This window comes from Bufo bufo, chromosome 6 (genome assembly GCF_905171765.1).
Source record: "Bufo bufo chromosome 6, aBufBuf1.1, whole genome shotgun sequence".
In the NCBI taxonomy this organism is placed as follows: Eukaryota; Metazoa; Chordata; class Amphibia; order Anura; family Bufonidae; genus Bufo; species Bufo bufo.
This window is the reverse complement of record NC_053394.1, coordinates 266,010,542-266,029,457: the sequence shown is the minus strand read 5'-3', so window position 1 is coordinate 266,029,457 and position 18,916 is coordinate 266,010,542. Positions and strand designations below refer to the sequence as shown.

At 42.7% G+C, this 18,916-nt stretch overlaps 1 protein-coding gene across 2 annotated transcripts in view; it reads right to left on the bottom strand.

Moving 5' to 3' along the window:
• Positions 1–2,170: 2,170 nt before the first annotated feature.
• FBXL15 (F-box and leucine rich repeat protein 15) overlaps positions 2,171–18,916 on the bottom strand; it is a 53,492-nt gene continuing 36,746 nt past the window's right edge. For both annotated transcript variants that reach the window (XM_040437094.1, XM_040437093.1), the window contains exons 4-5: positions 7,089–7,591; positions 2,171–2,613 (exon numbers count right to left, since the gene is read on the bottom strand). In XM_040437094.1, coding sequence (XP_040293028.1) covers positions 2,424–2,613; positions 7,089–7,591 — 693 coding nt within the window. In that variant the 3' untranslated portion in view covers positions 2,171–2,423. The remainder of the gene's footprint in view (positions 2,614–7,088; positions 7,592–18,916) is intronic.

The following is an 18,916-nucleotide window of genomic DNA, read 5'->3' as shown; positions in this document are numbered from 1 at the left end:
TGTGGTCTGCAAATTGTTGATCCGCAAAACACGGACATCGGCCGTGTGCGTTCTGCATTTTACTGAACGGCCAGCCCTATGATATAAATGCCTATTGTTCCACGGAATGGAAGTACGGATGCGGACAGCACATGGTGTGCTGTTGCATATTTTGCGGCCCCATTGAAATGAATGGGTCCACATCGGATGTGGACACAAATATACGGTTGTCTGAATGAGCCCTTATAGAGTAAACTAGTAATGGTTTCCCTGCCTAAATAGCAACCTCTTAATGTTATGTGTGACGAATACCACACCTCGTGCCTGCTTGACGTCACCTACGTCGAGCTCACGAGATGCGGTATAGTCACGGGTTACCAAAAACGTGACGTTACGCCCTCCAGAGGAGCAGGTAAGGTCAGGTTGGTACAGTTTACACACACACACCTCCTGTCCACGCGGGCACAGAGAGGCAACACCTCCTGTCCACTCTGAGAGAGCCTTTTCGCTGCCACAGTGAAAACAGCGCTGTCTCAGCCCGGGAAATCTGCCACCAGCTTCTCGTTTGATATAAGCCCGGTCGCTAAAGGGATTATATAGGGTGAGAAACCAACCCGCGGTTGCTTATAACTAGGCCAAAACACGGACGTGGGAATTCGTGATCGAGATACAAGATTAAATTATATATTTAATCGCTGTAAGGGCACACTACAGTTAACACAACATACACAGAGAATATATACAGTGGTCTGAGGTTACAGATACAGATTATTTGGGTACAACAGGGTTAAGCAGAGTAAAAGTCAGTTACCGGGTAGATGAAAGTTCCTTTGAGTCATAAGGGTGGAATAGCCCTTGGCTTCAGTCAAGTGGGGTGGGGCGGTGATGTCAGCGGTTTCCAGGCCTCTCCAAACACATTTGCACAATGTGACCCCCTTTCAGAGAAAGACACGCCCGCTTGCTGGCACAAGCCTTTTAACCTGTAGCTGGCCCCTCCCCTCCCCCTCTTCTGGGCTGGCAGCAAATGACCCACAAAACCCTTTAGGGTTCATAGCTCCAGACCAGAGGGTCACAGGGAGATGGTTCTGGGACCAACGGACCTGCCTGGGTTCCGGCTACAAGTAGAGTCCAAACCTGGTACCGTTGTGTGGTTTCTATGGGGAGATATGGATATCTTCTTTCCCTGGCATGCCCCCATTAAATAAAGCCCATGGGCACGTACATCATGGCCATCGGGACACAAATATGTATCCGGTTTGCGCCTGCGATGGCTGGGCAATTTATAATTCCTTATGAAATGTAGGTGCCAACATGTCTGGAAGGTATCCTTGATCCTGGCAAGGGCTGATACCTCCTGCTGGGGGGTTTTCCTGCAGGATTTAGTTTGCCTCCAAACTGGTGGATTGAGGTGTGACCTGCTTCACCTGGGGCTTTCTTCCTTCCCAGCTGACACCCAGATGGCTGGGGGTGGGAACCTATTTTGCATTTACACTGATGAACATGACAAAAGGTGAATCAAATGACAATCAGGGCTGGGGTTTTGAAGCAGGGCCTTCCTGTGGAGTTCACTACCTCTGCTATCTGTCAGCAAATGGGGGTGTGAGGACATGGCTGACAGTAAATAATAATCCATATTCCTCACATTATGTATGCCTACATGTTAATTATTTGTATTACTCCAACTTTTGTACTGCTCAAAACTGCTACAAGGAGTATTTTTACACTTCCAGGAAAAAAAACGTAGTGCAACCTCTGGGCATGTGTTTTTGTCCATCTGAGGTTGTAGTTACCTAATTTTAAGACCTTCTACGGACCAGATGTCTTGATAAAAAAAAAAAAAAAAAAAAAAAACTGAATTTAAAGAGGGTATACCTTGTTTTTCTCATGCCTGTATATGGAGAATGTTAAAATGCAAACAAAAGACATATAGGCTTCATGTAATTCTTTCATTTTATTAACGCTTATTTAACGTTCTCATTTAACCCCATATTTTCACCAAACTGTCTATCCATATTCATAATGTATTCTGATAGTCTAGTCAGGAGCTAAGCCACGCTTCACTGGCTGCATGAAGTTAGCTGGAGTGAATGATACTGTGTAAATATGTCTTTTCTTGCTCTGCAGTAATAAATAAAGCCATCCGTGGTGTCACCGGAGGGGCAGTATGCTGTTCCTTGTTTTTTAAAAGGTCAACAAATCAAAGATCTTGATGTGCTAATAATCACCATCAACCTCCTGTTGAGTTATGGGAGTAAATCTCACTTGCCTCCAGCCACAAAGTAATGTTCTCCGACCTCATTGCACCTTTTAAAATGTTTACTGCTGCTGTAAAGTCTGGCTGCAGACTGTGTGTCGGGGTGGTAGTGTTATGGGTCATGTCTGCTGGGTTTCGGGGTTTTGGCAGTGGTGGTAATGAGATGAGTGGCCTTGCTCTGAAAATATTCCTAAATTTGAAGATTAATAAATGGTGCAAATCCAACAACATCCTGCAAGAGAACCAATGCTCTTTGTAAGGGAGGTTCCACGTCCAAGGTAACGTCCCTCTTCCTCAGGATTCCTAGGCTAGATTCTGTCACGTTATGGCAGTGCTTTACTTTGAGGGATTTCAGCTTGGCACAGTACTCAGCAAGAGTCCTGCAGAAGAAAAAAAATAAGAATATTTTGCTTTAATCAAACTGAAGATACTGGAAATCATTTGTGCAAAACCTAGTGAAAACGCTAGGCAGTAAGGATATGCTGACATCTGGCAGAGACATTTTTGGACTGTCCCACACATCTGAATGGGGTTTGTACACCTGTACACCTACCCCACTAAGACGTAAGAAATAGGTTTTTAGTTCCAGAAATTTGTGTGACAAATCTTCCGTGGATGAGCTTATATGTATATAGTGCTGGTAAGGGTTTGCTGAAATCACTCTTGTTACAGGCGCCAAGTAACCGTCCACAGTTGGCGTAAATGCTGCAGATTTTCCACAGCGAATTGCATACTGGAAAATCCAAAAAGTTTAAGTAGAAGCAGTTGGTTGAGGTTTTAAAAACTTGAAAAATCAAATCTGCACGTAACTTGACACACAATGTGGGTTTTTAATCTGCGGAATGTCAATTTATGCTCCAGATTTCACTCTTTGCAAGACAATCTGTGGCCAATCACATAATTTACATACCAAAATCTGCACAATTTGGTGCAGATTTGCCCCTGTGGAATATCTGCAGTGGATCCCACCACGTGTGGCCATACCCTTACAGTTTTGAGTCACTGTCTTGAGCAATTACTATGTTATGGGGTCACTATATACCCTGGTCATTTGTAATTTTAAATTGGTTCTCTGTGTTTTGTATGATTTTATGCCATGAGTAAGGTTCACTATTGTTGGACCTGAAACGCGTAGGCGTTCACGTGTCCATGTCTTGTCCCTATTTGGTTTTAAAGTCAATAAAGTTTATACGGTCTTTTGTTGGATGCTGGGGTTTTTCCATTGATTTCCACAGTCTTGGGCATGTACTGTAGACTCTGAAGTCAAGGAGGTGGTCCTATCAGTGATGACAGCCTTCCCTCTTATGTATACAGAGATAGTTGTCAATCACTGATAGGATCGCCTCCTTGATTTCAAAGCCCAAAATGAGACAGAATATAAATGAATGAAATACAAGTTTTACTGAATCTTTTCCCACAAAACTATAATCGATCTGCTCAGCTCCTCCTGCTCTATGACATGCTGCCTGCAGATTATACTGTATTTTTGTGGCAAGTGCCCATCTGGCCTTAATCCCATTAGAAATCTGTGGCAACCTGCCCCAATTTATCTATTCTGTGTGATTATAGCACATTTCTCACACTGAAATCCATATCGAAAACACATTTTCAACATAGTTTCCATTGTTTTCATGTTTTTTTTCAGAGCTAACATGCTAAATTCCCCCAAAAACAGCTTCATTGATGTTTTTTCATACTTTTTATTAGCACTTGTTCCATATAGGTCTGCCTGCTGAAATAATGTAAATTTTTACCATACATCCAGCTGCTACCTTAGTTTTCTGTAACTCATTGTCATATGCCGCCTTCTAATCGTTTCTCTGATGAATGATGCTCTTGTTCCACCCCTGAATCTAGATGGCTGGATATTGTTTCATTCTTCTTCATAGCCTGCCATCTATAGAAATATCTTGACACTCTTTAGTAGTAGGAAGCTCTGTCTTTGTGGCAAGCCCAGGATGTTTTTTATTTTTTTTTAAATTATAACAAATATCATTGGAAAATATAAGAAAGTTGTGATTCCCAAGTGATGGAAACTGAACACCGTATTACAGTTCCCCAGCTATAAATAAGTGATCACTGTAAGGCTACTTTCACACTGGCGTTTCTGGGTCTGCTTTTGAGATCCGTTTCAAGGCTCTCACAAGCGGCCCCAAACGCATCAGTTCAGCCCCAATGCATTCTGAATGGATAAGGATCCGTTCAGAATGCATCAGTTCGCCTCCGTTCAGCCTCCATTCCGCTCTGGAGGCGGACACCAAAACGCTGCTTTCAGCGTTTTGATGTCCGACTGACAAAACTGAGCCAAACGGATCCGTCCTGACTTACAATGTAAGTCAATAGGGTCGGATCCGTTTTTACTGACACAATATGGTGCAATTGAAAACGGATCCGCCTCCCATTGACTTTCAATGTAAGTCAAAACTGATCCGTTTGCATTATCATGAACAAAAAAAAAATATATATATTTTTTTTAAAATTTTTTATTTTCATGGTAATGCAAACGGATTAGTTCTGAACGGATACAAGCGTTTGCATTATAGGTGCAGATCCGCACCTAAACGCAGGTGTGAAAGTACCCTTAATGTATAAAATATCAATAGATATTCTCCTGGAGAGGAACGCCGGATTCAAAACCCACGCTCCTTGTGATTAAATATTTTATGGTTTTCCAAAAATGCATTGTAAGCAAATGCAGAAGAACGGATTTGCCTCCAGCTGTGTCACTGGGTAGGAATCATACAGTGGGTTATTGCAAGAATCAAATCACTTAGAATTACCTTGTAACACCTTTTAAGTTTTTAAACAGGATGCATTTGTCTTATTGGTCCATGCTGTTACCTATATTAGGCCTCATGCACAAGACCGTATATATTTTACAGTCTGCAAACTATGGATTGGCAAAATACAGATACTGCCCATGTGCCGTCGATATATTTTTTTCAGACAAATTGACTTCAATAGGTCCACGGTCCGCATTTTTGCCAACCATAATAGGATATGTTCTTTCCTTGCAGAAGGGACTTCCGGATGTGGACAGCACACAGATGACCATATTGTATTGTTAGGCTACTTTCACATTAGCGGCAGCCTTCCCTGGCAGGCTGTTCCGGCGGGTGAAAAGCCTGCCGGATCCGTGCTGCTGCTAGTACACACATGCCGCCGGAAGTCCACCCGCGAGGCGGGGGGTGGCTCTGTCAGTTTATAAGCTCATTAATACAGGACAGAAGGTCCAGGGATCGCAATGCATTTTTTCTGGAAGAGTAAAAATACTCCTTGCAGCCAAGGAAGGGTACAAAATCAGCAGCTCGTTGGCTGTTTGTTTTTGTTTGTTCTGGCTATAACTTTTATTTTTTTCTGTCAATGTTGCCATATGAGAGCTTGGTTATTGTGGGTTGAATTGAATTTTTATGTGACGCCATTTTGAGATTCATATAACTTATTAACTTTTATTACCTTTTTTGGGGTGATAATGGGGGGATAATTACCTTTTTTGGGGTGATAATTCCGACATTTCTTTTTGCATTTAAATGACATTCACTATGTGGCATAACTAGCATGTTACTGTTATTGTGTGGGTCAGTATGATTATGTAGATACCAAATATTTTTTTATGTGTGTTTTTTTTTTTTTTTTTACTACTTTTGAGCAATAATAGCGCATCTCGTTATGCCGCCGCATTCCAAGAGCCAGAACTCATTCATTTTTGTGCTGATGAAGCCGCATAGAACTTTTGGGAGGCGAGAAATAGTTTTCATTGGTTCCATTTTTAGGCTACATAGAACTTGTTAACATTTATTTTTTGTGGTGTGGTGAATAGGAAAAAACAATTTTGTATTTTTTGTGTTGTTCACGGGGCGGTATAAATAACAACATATTAATTTTTTAACTTTATTCTATTTTTTTTTTTGTCCCACTAGCAAAATCGTCTTTATAATGCACTGGTATACCTCATATTGTCTATTGTGTTCGGAGTATGTAATCGCTTGCGCTGAGCTGGCATTACCTACTGTTCCCTGGTCCTTGTCTCTGGGTGCCAGCACTGCCCTATGTCCTGTACAGCTTCAGGATGTAGGGCTTGTAGGTGCACATTATAACCTGACGTTGTGAAATGTCTGGATACAGTGCTGCGCTGCATGAAGAGCTAGTGGTGGTAGTGGTGTCACCCGGAAGAGGTCTGCTCTGAGGTCTGCATTTAGAGGACAAAAGTGGATGGAAGGGGGTTACAGGGGCGGCAGAAGTCTGATTTGGGGTCTGTATAAATTTTGGCTCTGATCTGGGGAATATATGAATTTGGGGTGTAATCTGGGGTCTGCATAAGTGTGATGTTTGTGATGTGATTTGAAGGTCTGTATAAATTTGGGGTTTTATCTGGGGTCTATATGAATTTGGATGCTGATCTAGAGTGTAATATGAGGTTTGTATAAATATGAGGTATCTTTGGGGTCTGATCTGGTGTTTGTATAAATCTGTGAGCTGATTTGAGGGTATGTATTCATTTTAATTAGTTATTGCTTTGTGGTGCTAAACTCAAACCTCTTAGATTCTGCTGGAGAGATCCGAGAGAACCTCCATCACGCATGTTGTCTATTGGACGTATCTTCATCCATTTGGAGTTTGACAGAATTTTGTATTTTGTGAATTTTTGCCTGGTCAGTTCATATTAAGACTGAACCTTCTGTCAGATGTATACACTGAGGGGCAGTTGACATATATGCCAGAAGTTTTCCTGCCATATAATGCAAATGTAGGCTCAGACACAAGGTGAGCAGGTTGCTGTACTGCATTATGGACATCAATGTCACAACAGCTTTTGGTGGATATTGTGTAAATATACTAGATAATGCACATTTACCTAATGGATTCATTCTTGACACGCAGACATCCTGTCAAGTCAAGGTCCTCTAAGTCACGGCAGTTTTTAGCAGTCTCTTCCACAGCAACATCACTAATGTTTGCATTAACTGCCAGCGAGAGAGATTTCATTTGCTTGCTTTTCTGCACCAAGTAACATATTGCGTCATCCTTTAGCTGGCGACAGGCAGTCAGCTCAACAGCCTCCAAGTGTTTACAGTGATCTGCCAGGCTGCGGAGGGAAAGACAGTCCACCCATTCACAATGACCTAGGCAGATGTTCCGTAAGTGGGGACAGCTGAGCGAGATGGCCACCAAGGACTGACGGCTCAACTGGACACAGCTGTTCAGATTGATATGAAGGAGATGGTGGTTCTGCCCAATGACTGGAAGTAGCTCCTTATCCGTTAACCAGTCAGAACAACTTCGTAGGTCAAGTCTCTGTAATACTGAATTGTGTCTGAGCATGTTGGAAAAAGCACTTTTGGGTAACTGTGAGCCGAGCTGTCAGAAAAAGAGTAAATGAGAAGATCAGACATAAAACAGCATAATAAAATCTCACTATTACATATATGTCTTGCAGCCCAAATTTTACCTATGCTCTTATGAGGCTGAAATATTGATTCTTCCCCCGACCTTTTTCCTAAAGAGAATAAATCCTCCTTAGGAATTGTCATTATCCACATAATGTATCTGTATAAAAAATACTCTGCTTGATTCCATGATATCCAGGAGAGGGAGCAATACTTTATACAGAGTTTAGGGCGAGTCATGATGTGGTCATGCTCTGTAGGAATCAGACAGCTGCCGATCAGCTGTTTGAGAAGGCAGCGACGCTGGCAGTAGCGCCGCGGCCTTCTCGCTGTTTACTGCAGGCCCAGTGACGTCACCACTAGTGTCAATGGCCTGGGCGGGGCTGAGCTCCATTTAAGTGAACAGAGCTTAGCCCCGCCCAGGCTATTGATACTAGTCGTGACGTAACAGCGAGAAGGCCACGGCGCTACTGCCAGCGCCGCTGCCTTCTCAAACAGCTGATCGGCAGGGGTCCCGGGTGTCGGACCCCCGCCGATCAGATGATGATCTATCCAGAGGATAGATCATCAGTTTAAAAAAACTGCAGAACCCCTTTAAAGCACTTTATCACATATTTTGAAAAGTGCTGTAAACAGCCCTACAAGTACTCTTAGGACGATATTATCAAATCTGCTCCAAGTCCTGATATCAGTCCTGTCCCCTTGTTTCAGTACAGACTCTTCAATGGGAAACATGATCACACCCGGCCATCTTCAGCCACTACTGAATAGCATTGCGTACAATATTAGAACCCAGCGCAGTGCCATGTGCAGTGTTACTCAGTGGGGACTGCTAATGGATGGGTCTGGTCACCTGCCCCTTCATTAATGGCCATATTTCGGACGGAAGTTCTGTACAGTCATTGTAAGTGATCGGGGCAGATTTTATAATATCATATAAGTTACCAGTAGCGCATATTTATTTTTTACTTTTTATTGAAGTATAAACAAAAAAAGGTATGGCAGTGGTACATACAGCAGGAGTGGCAGGTAAATACACATCATGTAGAGGAATTGAAACTTGCAATACAATGCTTATACAAAGTGCCAGACATTATTGTGAATCCGTTATATACACACATGTCCCGCGTATAAATAAAGCCATAAGGAGTGTCATACATCATTGTAGATTCAACATAACTGAATGCATGTGTCTGCAATGAGGAAGTGTCAGAGACTAAGTACACCACGCTCCCCACACCTTCCAGAATTTCTGTGGGCATTTTCTGTTTTTGTATACTACATTTTCAAAGGGGATAATTTAGTTCACCTGGGATCTCCATTGTCCTACAGTGGGAAGTCGGTCTACCATCCATCTAAGTGCTATAGCTTTGCTCGCCAGGAACAGGGTTTCCCTAAAAAATATCATAATATGATGGTGCCATGTCTCTTCCTCTAGTATTCCCAGCAGGCACACCTTGGGATTATAGAGGACTGGGTTAGGGATCATAGTAGATAAGGTATTAGTAACTTCCTGCCAGAAGGATTTAATATAACTACATTTCCACATCATATGCCAGAAGTCGGCGTCTACCTGTTTACATCTATGACACATAGCGTGTGGTATTCTGCCCATCTTATGCAATCTGGTGGGGCTCAAGTAACATCTATATAGAATAAATAATTGTATTAGCCTATTATTAGTGGAGGGTGAGACTCCAATGCCTCTTGCTAGTCCTCTGCAGATAGATGAGGGATAAACGTCCTCCATTTCGGTTACACAGTAGGTGGGTATATAAAACAGATATGATTCCCCTTGGTCCTTGTGCGTTAAGAATCACTATCAGGGGGTATGTCGATATAGATAGTCAACTATCATAAAACATAGAACCCGATTTACATATAAATCTTTCAAAATAAGTATTGGAGGGTACAAGGGCAGATTGGGAACCTAAAGTGGCCCTGGAAAAAACTAAAAGTGGCCCCATGTTGTAGGCGGGACTAAATACATAGAAGACAGGGCAACATAAGTAGGCAGGGCCAACAGAAGTAGACAGAGCCTGCAATACTATAGTGCAGCACAAAGTACCGCCGCAGCGAAATCAAATACCACAGTGCAGCACAAAATACTGCCGCCCTCTCCACAGTATTCAACTGTATCATCGTCCTGAGGATGGTAATACAGTTGAGCTCAGGAGGGCAACATGGGCCGATGAGCATCAGATCATTATATACCTGGCCTGCAGCCATCAGGAGAGCTCGGGTGGCCCCCTGGGCATCGACCCACCGGGAAATTTTCCTGTAGGGTCTATGGCCAATCCGCCCCTGGTAGGGTATGTAAAGCAAGTTTACACCTGGCTGCCCCCCATACAAAGGAAGTCACCAAGAAGTGTAAGCGATGAAAGAAACTGTGCGGTATACACATACATGCATGTTCCAGTAGGTAGAGACCTTTAGATAGTAAGATCATTTTAATAAGCTTAAGCCTACCCATTATAGAGTTATAGGGGAAGAGTTTTCAAGATCTGAATTTGAAAAAGGATTCCATGGGGGCAATGTTTTTAGTAAAGGACATAAGTGGGTCTTTAGTGATGATGATACCAAGTTACTTGAAATGATCTACCACAGGAAGGTTGTGATACACTGATGGCCAGGTAGTTGTCCAAGGTGGCATGAAGGCCGATTTGGACCGGTTTATGCGGAGACTGGAGAAGTGCCTGAAGCGGTCAATAAGATCTATTGCCCGTGGTAAAATAGTCTCCACGTCATCCATAAACAGTATCAAGTCATCGGCATATACAGTGCCTTGCAAAAGTATTCACCCCCCTTGACTTTTTTGGTATTTTGTTACATTACAGCTTTAAGTTTAATGTTTTGTTAATCTAAATTTTATGTGATGGATCAGAACAGTCTAAGTTGAAGTAAAATGAGAAAAATATATAAATAAAACTATTGTTTAGAAATAGAAAACAGAAAATTGGCATGTGCACCCTTTGTTAGGAAGCCCATAAAAAGCTCTGGTGCAACCAATTACCTTCAGAAGTCACATAATTAGTGAAATAATGTCCAATAATGTGCAATCTAAGTGTCACATGTTGGGTCATTACATATACACACCTTTTTAGAAAGGCCCCAGAGGCTGCAACACCTAAGCAAGAGGCATCACTTACCAAACACTGCCATGAAGACCAAGGAACTCTCCAAACAAGTAAGGGACAATGTTGTTGAGAAGTACAAGTCAGGGTTAGGTTATACAAAAATATTCAAATCTTTGATGATCCCCAGGAGCACCATCAAATCTATCATAACCAAATGGAAAGAACATGGCACAACAGCAAACCTGCAAAGAGACGGCCGCCCACCAAAACTGATGGACCAGGCAAGGAGGGCATTAATCAAAGAAGCAGCACAGAGACCTAAGGTAACCCTGGAGGAACTGCAGAGTTCCACAGCAGAGACTGGAGAATCTCTACATACAGTCAGGTCCATACATATTGGGACATCGACAAGTCTAACATTTTTGGCTCTATACACCACCACAATGGATTTGAAATGAAACGAACTAGATGTGCTTTAACTGCAGAATGTCAGCTTTAATTTGAGGATATTTACATCCAAATCAGGTGAACGGTGTAGGAATTACAACAGTTTGCATATGTACCTCCCACTTGTTAAGGGACCAAAAGTAATGGGACAGTTGGCTTCTCAGCTGTTCCATGGCCAGGTGTGTTTTTCCCTCATTATCTTAATTATAATGAGCAGATAAAAAGGTCCAGAGTTCATTTCAAGTGTGCGATTTGCATTTGGAATCTGTTGCTGTCAACTCTCAAGATGAGATCCAAAGAGCTGTCACTATCAGTGAAGCAAGCCATCATTAGGCTGAAAAAAAAAAAAAAAAAAAACATCAGAGAGATAGCAAAAACATTAGGTGTGGCCAAAACAACTGTTTGGAACATTCTTAAAAAGAAGGAATGCACCGGTGAGTTCAGCAACACCAAAAGACCCGGAAGACCACGGAAAACAACGGTGGTGGATCACTGCAGAATTCTTTCTCTGGTGAAGAAAACACCCTTCACAACAGTTGGCCAGATCAAGAACACTCTCCAGGAGGTAGGTGTATGTGTGTCAAAGTCAACAATCAGGAGAAGACTTCACCAGAGTGAATACAGAGGGTTCACCACAAGATGTAAACCATTGGTGAGCCTCAAAAACAGGAAGGCCAGATTAGAGTTTGCCAAACGACATCTAAAAAAGCCTTCACAGTTCTGGAACAACAGCCTATGGACAGATGAGACCAAGATCAACTTGTACCAGAGTGATGGGAAGAGAAGAGTATGGAGAAGGAAAGAATCTGCTCATGATCCTAAGCATACCACCTCATCAGTGAAGCATGGTGGTGGTAGTGTCATGGCGTGGGAATGTATGGCTACCATTGGAACTGGTTCTCTTGTATTTATTGATGATGTGACTGCTGACAAAAGCAGCAGGATGAATTCTGAAGTGTTTCGGGCAATATTATCTGCTCATATTCAGCCAAATGCTTCAGAACTCATTGGACGGCACTTCACAGTGCAGATGGACAATGACCCAAAGCATACTGCAAAAGCAACCAAAGAGTTTTTTAAGTGAAAGAAGTGGAATGTTATACAATGGCCAAGTCAATCACCTGACCTGAATCCGATTGAGCATGCATTTCACTTGCTGAAGACAAAACTGAAGGGAAAATGCCCCAAGAACAAGCAGGAACTGAAGACCATTGCAGTAGAGGCCTGGCAGAGCCTCACCAGGGATGAAACCCAGCGTCTGGTGATGTCTATGCGTTCCAGACTTCAGGCTGTAATTGACTGCAAAGGATTTGCAACCAAGTATTAAAAAGTGAAAGTTTGATTTATTATTATTATTATTCTGTCCCATTACTTTTGGTCCCTTAACAAGTGGGAGGCACCTATGCAAACTGTTGTAATTCTTACACCGTTCACCTGATTTGGATGTAAATACCCTCAAATTAAAGCTGACAGTCTGCAGTTAAAGCACATCGTGTTCGTTTTATTTCAAATCCATTGTGGTGGTGTATAGAGCCAAAAATGTTAGAATTGTGTCGATGTCCCAATATTTATGGACCTGACTGTAGGACGACAATGAGCCGTAAGCTCCATAGAGTTGGGCTTTATGGCAGAGTGGCCAGAAGAAAACCATTACTTTCAGCAAAAAACAAAAAGGCACGTTGTGAGTTTGAGAAAAGGCATGTGGGAGACTCCCAAAATGTATGGAGGAAGGTGCTCTGGTCTGATGAGACTAAAATTGAACTTTTCGGCCATTAAAGAAAGCGCTATGTCTGGCGTAAACCCAACACATCACATCACCCAAAGAACACCATCCCCACAGTGAAACATGGTGGTGGCAGCATCATGCTGTGGGGATGTTTTTCAGCAGCTGGGACTGGGAAACTGGTCAGAGTTGAGGGAAAGATGGATGGTGCTAAATACAGGGATATTCTTCAGCAAAACCTGTACCACTCTGTGAGTCATTTGAGGCTAGGACAGAGGGTCACCTTCCAGCAGGACAATGACCCCCAACACCCTGCTAAAGCAACACTTGAGTGGTTTAAGAGGAAACATGTAAATGTGTTGGAATGGCCTAGTCAAAGCCCAGATCTCAATCCAATAGAAAATCTGTGGTCAGACTTAAAGATTGCTGTTCACAAACGCAAACCATCCAACTTGAAGGAGCTGGAGCAGTTTTGCAAGGAGGAATGGGCAAAAATCCCAGTGGTGAGATGTGGCAAGCTCATAGAGACTTATCCAAAGCGACTTGGAGCTGTGATTGCAGCAAAAGGTGGCTCTACAAAGTATTGACTTTAGGGGGGTGAATAGTTATGCACATTTACCTTTTTCTGTTATTTTGTCCTATTTGTTGTTTGCTTAACAATAAAAAAGAAAAAAAAAAATCTTCAAAGTTGTGGGCATGTTCTGTAAATTAAATGATGCAAAACCTCAAACAATCTATGTTAATTCCAGGTTGTTTTATTAAATGAAAATCCTCCTTGCGTTCCACTGCTGAACGCGGAAGCTTTGAGTTTTTTATACATTTTATTTTATTTGACCCTCTTCCTTATTGTATATAGCTATGGTATTTATACTTACCCATTAGTGGGTTACCTGTTTTCAATGATTCTTTCATTTTCCCAAATGTATTTGATGCCACACTACGGCCACTGTGCGTTCCACCAGTGGAACGCAGGTCCGGCCTCCAACACCACTTGACCGGAAGTCAAGATTTAATGCGCTTTTACAGGCCCCGGAGCCGCTCAAGTAGGTGGGGGCTCGGCCAACAATGTGGCCCGACTGCCATATCTATTGTATAGATTGTACCCAATCATCATTTGTGTGTTTATCTGTTGGTATCTGAATAATGGAGTAGGATCGGTTGGGTGTGCGTTCCACGGGTGGAACGCACTTCCGGGTCACGTGACTGGGCGGTCCACCACGTGGGACGCTCTCCTTAATGTGACCAGCTATAAATTGTTGATAATCACTTGTTTACCTGTATTGCAAAAAGCTCCTGAGGAAGGGGTTTTTATTTTGCCCCGAAACGTGTTGAGCTAACTACAATAAAAGTTACCTGTGCTACGTCTGAAGTCCATCGGGTCATCAATCAATAGGACGACAGGGGAACTAACATTCTACAGGCGTTCTCGGCGAGGGGGAGTTTGGCGTGTAGTGTCTTGAGTTTATCTTGTTCCCCCCCCCCCCCCCTCCCCGGTGAAGTGAGTAACACACATGATTCTGTGCATATTTTACTGAGTAATATAGTAATTGATCTGTACTCACTTTTAGTATTGTTTTTAACTATATTTCTAAATGTAAAAACTTTTAATCTTTCATTTTTACCACTTTAATTGGCTTCACACCATATGGCCTCCTTTCTCAATATCTTTAGGATGGCCCTGTAGGCCTTGATTAGCCACATTTATTGGTTATTTATTTATTATTTTCTTTTCAACACTTGGCGCTCCACTGGCTTCTTCCGTGCATCTACCATTTATTGCGGCCTGCTAGTCAGGCCGGTTGAACCTTGGTTCTACTGGGTGTGAGAAGCCTTAAATTTTCTTTGGTTTTGGCAATTGGCATCCCTTGGCGCCCTATTTTCTACTTCCCACCATCCTCTATCTCTCACCCTATTCCCCCCCCCCCCCTTCCTAATCAATCCTTAACAACGCTCCCTGTGACGGGGTGAAGCAAGATTGTGTCTTTCCCACCATAGGTCTACCCAGCCCATCTCAGTGACTAGTCTGGATAACGCAATGGGTGAAGACTGCCACACAGTCCCATTTACAACACTTTAGGAAAACTTTCGACATGCATACTACACTGGTACAGTTAATAGTTATTCAGAGTGGGTCTTTGTACACGCTCATGTTCCACCAGCCAGTAATAACCCAGTAATCCATAAGCACATGTATGTATACCTGAGACCCACCACACTGCAAATAGAAACATCCAGTTTCAGTTCATATTTATTGCCCATTTATCATGAAATGTATAATAAAATATATTGCACTAAGCAGTAATTATTGATTAGTCTCATGGACAATTTCAGATTCTCCAGTGCCTTGTTTGAAATAGGATTTCTCTATTATCTAACCGGCTTTGTCAGCTAGGTCACATCATTTATCAACCAGCCGTGCCACCTACTGCTCAGTACATAAAAGGTCAATGCCTCAGCTCCGATCTCACAGAGAGGTGTCTCTCTCTTGTAACATCTTCACTAATAACTTGTGACTACAAAGATGATGAAAATTAGTCTACATTGAGCATTTCAATTACCTTACTGAATAATTATTGATTGAGAAGTGAAAGAATCCAAGGGGATGATATTGATTGCTTCATATCACGCAATTGATTCTTTAGTGGGAAATAAATTAATCTCAAGATATTATTTCCATATATTATTTCCAAGTCTGCTGTCTTGACTACTGGAGATAGATATCCTTGAGATAAATTTCACATGCCACAAAATCCAGGCTAGTTTGCATTTAATTTTAAAGAAGAAGACACTATTTTTCATGAGTTTCATAAAACTTTCTCTTATAGTGAAGTTGACGCCCATAAGCAACATGTTTTTATATATATATATATATATATATATATATATATATATACACACACAAAATTCTGTGTAGAATAAGCTCTGACTATATCTTTATAGTGGCTGGAGTTTAGAACCTTACTGTTGTATGCAGCCACCACTAGAGGGAGCCTGAGAGCTTACTGCCAGTATGCTATGCTTATATTTCTCTCTATGCAAGGGATTAACAATTGGGCTAAGACTGTTACAAAGGCCAGTCTTTCAGTGGAGCGCAGCTTGGGAGACACGTCACCTCTGTGGCAAGTCACTGTCTGCAGGGGCACACGTGACCCATCTCCATTCTGGAAGTTAAAGGGAACCTGTCATGTGGATCTTTGATTATAATCTAATTATATACAATCATTAACTACTAAAAAGTACCTTAGATGTATTCACTTACTGGTGTGACAGATGGTTACCTCATAATATACACACAAAGATGCCGCATGCTAATGAGCTGATTTGAGTCCGGCGTGATGTCATCGAGTCCAGCGTATATTTAATTCAGAGCTATAGCCACTCCCCTGCCCACCTGCTGCTGGTTCATATGGAAACAAACTGTCATTCAGCAGCAGGTGGGCGGGGAGAGTCAGGAGCTAGAACCGTGTGGCGTGGAGCATGTAAGTATGCTTAATTCCACAGGTCCAGCAGGTAAGTGATGACCAAAAAACTGTTAAAAAAAAAAATAAAAAAATAGACTGTTTACATGTGCATCAGGAGCTTCATTTATTATGCTTTTAAATAAAGCGGAATGGATCCTGACAGAGTCCATCTACTTTATCCTTTCACTGCCAAACTTAGGTCGGGTTAGAGAAGGGAGGCAGAAAGCGACATCGGGAAGAAAGAGAACAGCAGCTTGTTACTGTGATCTCTCCCCCTGCACAGCATCCCCAACTTTTGTACATGGCAAAGATATGCTCCATCTGATAATCACATTTGGGGGGAGGGGGGTCTTTTTTACTGCTAGGACAATGAACAGCCATACATTTAATCACTCCCTGAACCTAATCAGGACATTTTTCAACTTGGATCTTTACAGGCATTTGAATAAGGCCTCATGCACACAGCCGTTTTTTTGCGGTCCGCAAAACGGATTTCCGTTGTTCAGTGATCCGTGACCGTTTTTTCTTCCGTGGGTCTTCCTTGATTTTTGGAGGATCCACGGACATGAAAAAAAAGTAATTTTGGTGTCCGCCTGGCCGTGCGGAGCCAAACGGATCCGTCCTGACTTACAATGCAACTCAATGGGGACGGATCCGTTTGACGTTGACACAATATGGTGCAATTGCAAACGGATCCGTCCCCCATTGACTTTCAATGTAAAGTCAGGAGTTAATATAACCATAGGATAGAGGAGTTTTCTCCAATCCAATGGTATATTTCAACTTGAAGCGTCCCCATCACCATGGGAACGCCTCTATGTTAGAATATACCATCAGATTTGAGTTAGATCGTGAAACTCATATCCGACAGTATATTCTAACACCGAGACGTTCCCATAGTGATGGGGATGCTTCAAGTTAGAATATACTAAGAACGTTGTACATGACTGCCCCCTGCTGCCTGGCAGCACCCGATCTCTTACAGGGGGCTGTGATCCGCACAATTAACCCCTCGGCCTCCCCTCCCCCCCCCCTAATTAAAATCACCTTCCCCCATCATTGGTGGCAGCGGAGAGTTCCGATCGGAGTCCCAGTTTAATCGCTGGGGCTCCGATCGGTAACCATGGCAACCAGGACGGTACTGCAGTCCTGGTTGCCATGGTTACTTAGCAATTTTAGAAGCATTATACTTAACTTCGCTGTCTGTGACCGGCCGGGCGCTCCTCCTACTGGTAAGTGAAAGGTCTGTGCGGCGCATTGCTTATAGCACAGACCTGTCACTTACCAGTAGGAGGAGCGCCCAGCCGGACACAGACATCGCAGGTAAGTATAATGCTTCAAAAAATTGCTAAGTAACTGCAGGACTGCAGTAGCGATTAAACTGGGACTCCGATCGGAACTCTCCGCTGCCACCAATGATGGGGGAAGGTGATTTTAATTAGGGGGGGGGGAGAGGGGAGGCCGCACTGGCCACCAATGATGGGGGGGGGGTGATTTTAATTAGGGGGGGGGAGGGGAGGCCGCACTGGCCACCAATGATTTAAATACAGGGGAGGGGGGTCTGCCCCCTAATGCCTGGCAGCACCTGATCTCTTACAGGGGGCTATGATACGCACAATTAACCCCTGTAAAAGATCGGGTGCTGCCAGGCAGCAGGGGGCAGTCATGTACACAGTTCGTAGTATATTCTAAATTGAAGCGTCCCCATCACTATGGGAACGCCTCTGTGTTAGAATATACTGTCGGATCTCAGTTTTCACGTTTTCAGCTCTGAAAAAGCTTTTATGCAGACGGATCTGCGGATCCGTCTGTGTCAAAGTAGCCTACGGACGCGGATGCCAATCTTGTGTGCATCCGTGTTTTTTCACGGACCCATTGACTTGAATGGGTCCGTGAACCGTTGTCCGTCAAAAAAATAGGACAGGTCATATTTTTTTGACGGACAGGAGACACGGATCAAGGCCGCGGATGAACAACGGTGCATTTTCCGAGTTTTCAACGGACCCATTGAAAGTCAATGGGTCCGCAGAAAATCACGGAAAACGGAACAACGGCCACGGATGCACACAACGGTCGTGTGCATGAGGCCTAATGGAGATTTTGTGTATACTTAACCCCTTCAGGACAGGGCCATTTTCAGTTTTTTACTCCCAGCCTTCCCAGAGCCATAACTTTTTTATTTTTCCATTCACATAGACGTATGAGGGTTGTTTTTGCGGGACAAGTTGTACTTTCATTTATGGTTGCATACAATGTAGTGGGGAAAAAAAAAAAAAGGCCACAGTTTTATGGGTTTTTGTATTTACAGTGCTTCCTATGCGGTACAACTGAACAGTTACTTTCATTTTCCAGGTCATTACGATTACAACGATAACACACACATGTATGTATAAAAAAAAATATAAAAAAATTTAGAAAAAAAACGTTCTTATTTTTATGTGTACGTAGTTGTGTGAGGGCTCTTTTTTTTTGCGGGATGATCTGTTTTTATTGATACCATTTTAGAGCCTGTATGACTTTTTGATCACTTTGTATAATTTTTTTTTACGGAGGTTGTCTAAGATGTTTACTTTTTTAATTATTTATGT